The sequence below is a fragment of the Rhincodon typus genome, chromosome 5 (genome assembly GCF_021869965.1).
Source record: "Rhincodon typus isolate 14 chromosome 5, sRhiTyp1.1, whole genome shotgun sequence".
Taxonomy (NCBI): domain Eukaryota; kingdom Metazoa; phylum Chordata; class Chondrichthyes; order Orectolobiformes; family Rhincodontidae; genus Rhincodon; species Rhincodon typus.
The window spans coordinates 8,265,751-8,271,343 of NC_063336.1; the positions used below are offsets into that span (position 1 = coordinate 8,265,751).

At 42.1% G+C, this 5,593-nt stretch overlaps 1 protein-coding gene across 1 annotated transcript in view; it reads right to left on the minus strand.

The window, feature by feature from the left end:
• The window catches only part of LOC109920875 (poly [ADP-ribose] polymerase 1-like), a 19,269-nt gene extending 14,956 nt beyond the window's left edge, over positions 1-4,313 (minus strand). The window contains exon 1 of the mRNA XM_048596655.1: positions 4,233-4,313. Coding sequence (XP_048452612.1) covers positions 4,233-4,313 — 81 coding nt within the window. The remainder of the gene's footprint in view (positions 1-4,232) is intronic.
• Between the last annotated feature and the right edge of the window lie 1,280 nt (positions 4,314-5,593).

Genomic DNA, 5,593 nt, shown 5'->3' on the forward strand with positions numbered 1-5,593 from the left:
AAATTCAATTTTGGTTTTTTTAGGTGTCATGGCAAGGCTGGCATTTATTGGCTGCCTTCAGGTGGTGAGAAGGTGATGTTGCCTTGACCTGCTTATATCTACGCGTTAGTAGTCCCAGAGTGCTGGTGGGGAGCGCGTTGCTGGATTTTAACTCAGTAGTGATTAAAGGAATGGCAATGTGCTTTCCAGCCAGCATCGTTTCCTTAGGCTAAAATAAAACCAAAAACTGTGGATGTTGGAGATCCGGAACAAAAACAGACACTGCTGGAGAAACTCCAGAGGTCTGACCGCATCTGTGGAGAGAAAGCAACTAACGTTTGAGTCCAGTGACCCTTCTTCAGAAAGCTGTACTTCTCCTCCGTGCAGAGAAGATTTAAAAGGAGATTTGGCAGAAGTCTTCAAAATCATGGGGTTAACTGTATGAACGCAGTACAATATAAGAGTATTAGAAGCAGTCGCAAGGGTCAAAACATTTTGGAAGTAAATAGCCAAAAAAGGCTTTGTAAGTTTCTAAGTGCCTTTACAACAACTTTCTCCAGCTGTCCTGCCACCTTCAGTGATTTCAGCCAAGATGAAGGGAAATTGAACCCAATGAAGTAGGATCAAGACCTAGCAAGCACAAATTTAAGATTTTTTTGGCAAAAGAACCGATAATAAGATGTGGAAAATCCTTTACACAGTGACTGAGGAACTGGCATGTACTCCATGAGAATGCGATAAGACAGATTCAATTGTCTCTCCAAAGGGATTATCTGATTTCTTTATGGGATGTGGATGTTTCTGGCTCATCAGCATTCATCGTCCATTCCTCCTTGCCGTTGAGAAGGTGGTGACGAGCTGCCCCCTCGAACTGTTGCTATCCTTGAGGATACCCATGGTGCGGTTAGGAAATTTCAGGATTTTGACCCAGTGGCAGTGAAGGAGCAGCGATAGAGTTCCAAGTCAGGGTAGGAAGTGGCTTGGAGGGGAGCCTGCAGGTTGTGGTGTTGCCATGCATCTGCTGCTCTTCCTCTGCTAGGTGGTCAGAGGAGCCTTAGTGAGTTGCTATAGATGGTACATATTGCTGCTGATGTGCATCTGTGACGAAGGGAGTAATTGTTGAAAATGATGGATGGGGTTCTAATCAAAGCAGCCTTCCTTGTTCTGAATATTATTGAGCTATGAGAATGTTATTTAAGCTGTACTATGCAGGCAGTGGAGAGAATATGTAAATCCTCGTTTGTTTTTGTGGATGGTGGGTAGGCTTCAAGGAGCCAGAAAGTAAGTGAGTTGTGACAGAGTTGCTGGCCTCTGACCTGGTGTTTTTTGCCTGTAGTATTCATATGGTTGGTCAATGTCATATTGGTAGTGGGGTGGTAATGCCATTGAAGATCAAGGGGCAATTGTTAAATAACAATTGGATAACTATATGAAGAGAGAAATTTGCATGGGAACAAGGCGGCTGGTTTGGAAATAGGTGAATTACTCTAGCAGAGAGCTCACATGAATCCGACAGACTGGCCACTTACTGTGCTGTAACCATTCTGTGATTCCATGACTGTTATAAAAATAGCTTGCAACTTGTTTGGGAGTTTTGATGATGTGAAATGTCCCACATGCCTGGACATTCTTTGAGAGGCTTTTGGCAGGCATTTCAACTACTTTGGCTACTGCAACTTTGAGCTCAGCTCAGTCCTCTCACTTTTGCAATGGTTGAACAAATAAGAGGGATGGGTAACTTAAACCTTGGAGCTTGACTTTGTAATTTTAAAAAAAAGTTAATTCAGAATACCAGCAACTGTTAAAGTTTGGCAGTGCTTCTTTGATCTGTGTAATGGTACTTGTTTAGGGGTCTGAGTTACTTACTTTCTGTCTGTGCGACCTATAAATGTAATACCACAGTACATGAAAATGCTGCACCGTGTTGTTAATTACATTTGTTTAACTGTCATGTTTGTAGGAAATGCACCAGGGCCAAGTTAATATGAAAGGAAGCTACTGATAACCGTCCTTGATGTTCCATCTTGGAGATGTTTGTGATAAGAGTTTAGTGGTTATTCTTCCACAGTTTTGTTGGTTAGTGAGGTGTTACATGTTATAAATGAATGTTCATTTATTCTTGGCATTTATGCATGTGTTTTAAGTTCCTGGGTATCGACCACTGGTTTCATACACTCCTGTGTTTGACCTGTCTGCCTTTCAAAGCTGTAATTATTCCAGATGCCAAAATGGCCACGTGTGCAGGCAGGTCAATGACTTCACTTTGCCACGACGTAACCTCTTTGCCTGTGTGTGTGTGTGTGTGTGTGTGTGTGTGTGGACATCACGAACAGTTTAAGTCGTCTACCTGGCTGTGACCAGTTTTCCTTCTCGTAAAAAAGAGTGCCTTCTGCACCCAGTGACACAGACAACCCTGTTATGTTTGCCCAAGGTTTTCTAGCAGTCCATCCTGTGATTTCTGAGCTTTAATTCTTTCAGAGTTATTCTGTATTTCGTATTGGAATGACCACTGCTGCAGAATGTGAAATGGCTGTTCATTTCAGTGAGCTGTTGCTGAGGAATTTAATGCAGTGTGGTGCAAAGATTAAATGGGCTGGGATTCTACACACTGGAATTTAGAAGAATAAAAGGTGATCTCATTGAAGCATATGGGATTCTTAAGAGGCTAGACAGGGTAAATATTGATGTCTCCTGTTTGGGAGAGTCTAAGACCAGATGGCTGATTTAAGACTGAGATGAGAACCTGCGTGGATGGATTTAGAACATCAGAGCATCAGGAGCAGGAGTAGGTCTTCGAGCCCACTCCACCATTCCAGTAAGATCATAGCTGATCTTTTCGTGGCCTCGCCTCCACTTACCCATCCTCTCACCATAACTCTTGTTCCTTTACTGCTCAAAAAATTACCTATTTTAGCTTTTAAAAACATTCGATGAGGAAGCCTCAACTACATACCAGGCAGGGAATTCCACAGATTCACAACCTTTGGGTGAAGCAGTTCCTCCTCCACTCAGTCCTAAATCTACTCCCCCTAATCTTGAGGCTATGCCCTTTGGTTCTAATTTCACCTGCCAGTGGAAACATCCTCCCTGTTTCTATCTTATCTATTCCCTTCATAATTTTATGTATTTCTATAAGATCCCCTCGCTCATTCTAAATTCCAATGAATATAATCCCAGTCTACTCAGTCTCTCCTCATAAACCGACCTCCTCAACTCTGCATCCCCTCCAGTGTCATTACGTCCTTTCTCAAGTAAGGAGACCAAAACTTCATGCAGTACTCCAGGTGTGGCCTCACCAGCACCAGATACAGCTGCAACATTACCTGCCTGTTTTTAAACTCATCCCTCTAGCAATGAAGGAAAAAATTCCATTTGCCTCCTTAATTACCTGTTGTACCTGCAAACCAACCTTCTGTGATTCATGCTCAAGGACACCCAGGTCCTTCTGCACAGCGGCATGCTGCAATTATTTGCTGTTCAAATAAGTGTCCTTTTTACTGTTGTTCCTTACCAAAATGGATGACTTCACATTGATCAACATTGTACTCCATCTGCCAGACCTTTGTCCACTCACTTAAACTATATCTCTCTGCCAACTGAATCCTCTGCATACTTTGCTCTACCACTCATCTTAGTGTCATCCGCAAACTTTGACACACTACATGTGATCCCCAACTCCAAATCATTTTTGTAAGTTATAAACAATTGCAGTCCCAACACTTATCCCTGAAGTATACCAGCAGTCGCTGGTCGCCAAACAGAAAAGCACTCATTTATCCCCACTCTTTGCTTCCTCTTAGTTAACCAATCGTCGACTCCTGCTAATACATCGCCCATAACACCGTGCACCTTAATCTTATGCAGCGGCCTTTAGTGTAGCACCTTGTCAAATGCCTTTGTAAATCTAGATATGCTACGTCTACTGGGTCCCCGTTGTCCACCATGCTCTTAATGACTTTATAGAATTCCAGCAAATTAGTTAAACATGATCTGACCTTCTCGAACCCACTCTGCATCTGCTCAATGGGACAACTTCTCTCTGTACATCTTGCTGTTTCTTCCTTGATAGATTTAAGCATTTTCACCACTATAGAAGTTAAGCTAACCAGCCTATAATTCCCCATCTTTTGTCCACCTCCTGTTTTTAAACAGTGACGTCATGTTTGCCAATCTGTTCGAATTTCTCCAGAGTCCAATGAATTTGGAAAATTCCCACGAGCACATTTGCTATTTCTCCCGCAATCTCTTAGTACCCTCGAATGCATTCCATCAGGGCCAGGAGACTTGTCTAAATTTAGCTTCATTAGCTTGCCCAACACTACCTCTTCCGTCATAATGATCGGTTTTAGGTCCTCACCAGCCTTAGGTCTCCTTGGCACGCTGTTAGTGTCTTCCGCTATTGAGACCGACACACAATACCTGTTCAATGCCTTGGCTATTTTCTCATTTCCCATTATTAAATCCCTGTTCTCATCCTCTAAAGGACAATGTTTACCTTAGTCACACTTTTTTGTATTTATAGAAATTTTTATATTCTTAGCCAGTTTACTCTCTCAATCTATCTTTCTTTATAGCTTTTTTTGTGGCTTTCTGTTGACCTTAAGTTTTCCCAATCTTGTAGTTTCCCACTGGTCTTTGTTACTTTGTATGCCTTATCTTTCAGTTTGATAGTCTCCCTTATTTCCTTTGACACCCATGGCTGATTACCCCTTTTCCTACAGTCCTTCCTTTTCACTGGTATATACGTCTGCTGAGCACTTTGAAAAATTGCTTTGAAAGTCCTCCCTCATCCTATTGTAGTTCCCTTTGTTTAAGCATGGGACCCTGGTATTGGATTTTATCTTCTCATTTTCCATTTGTATTCTAAATTCACCATTCTGAGATAGTTCCTTCCAAGAGGATCCCTAACAATGAGATCATTGATTATTCTTGTCTCATTACACAGGACCAGATCTAGGATAGCTTGCTCCCTCGTTGGTTCCATTACGTACTGTTCAAGTAAACTATCGCAGATAAGTTCAATGAGCTCCTCTCCAAGGCTGCCTTGATTGACCTGGGTCAAACAATTGACATGTAGATTAAAATCCCCCATGATAATTGCTGAGCAATTTTAATCGCATTAGTTATTTCTTTGTTTATTGCTTGTCCCAATGTGATGTTATTATTTGGTAGCCTTTAGACTACACCTATCAGTGACATTTTCTTCTTAGAAATTCTAATTTCCACACAACCTATATCATCTCTCACCACTGCCCTGATGTCATCCTTAAATATCAGAGCTACACCACCCCCTTACCTTCCTGACTGTTGGGGAAGCTGAAAGGTATGGACATAGATCATAGATGGATAAATCATCTAGGCTAGATGGACTACTGCTGAGGAGATTGTAGAGGCGTTGGTGGTGATCTTTCAGGAATCACTGGAGTCAGGGAGAGTCCCTGAGGCCTGGACAATGGCAAATAATACACCCCTGTTTAAAAAGGGAGGGAGGAAGAAGACAAAACTATAGGCTGGTTAGCCTGACCTCAGTCAATGGTAAGATTTTAGAGCCCAATATTAATTGGGGAGTACTTCGAAGTGCATGGTAAAATAGAGCTGAATCAGCAAGGCTTCG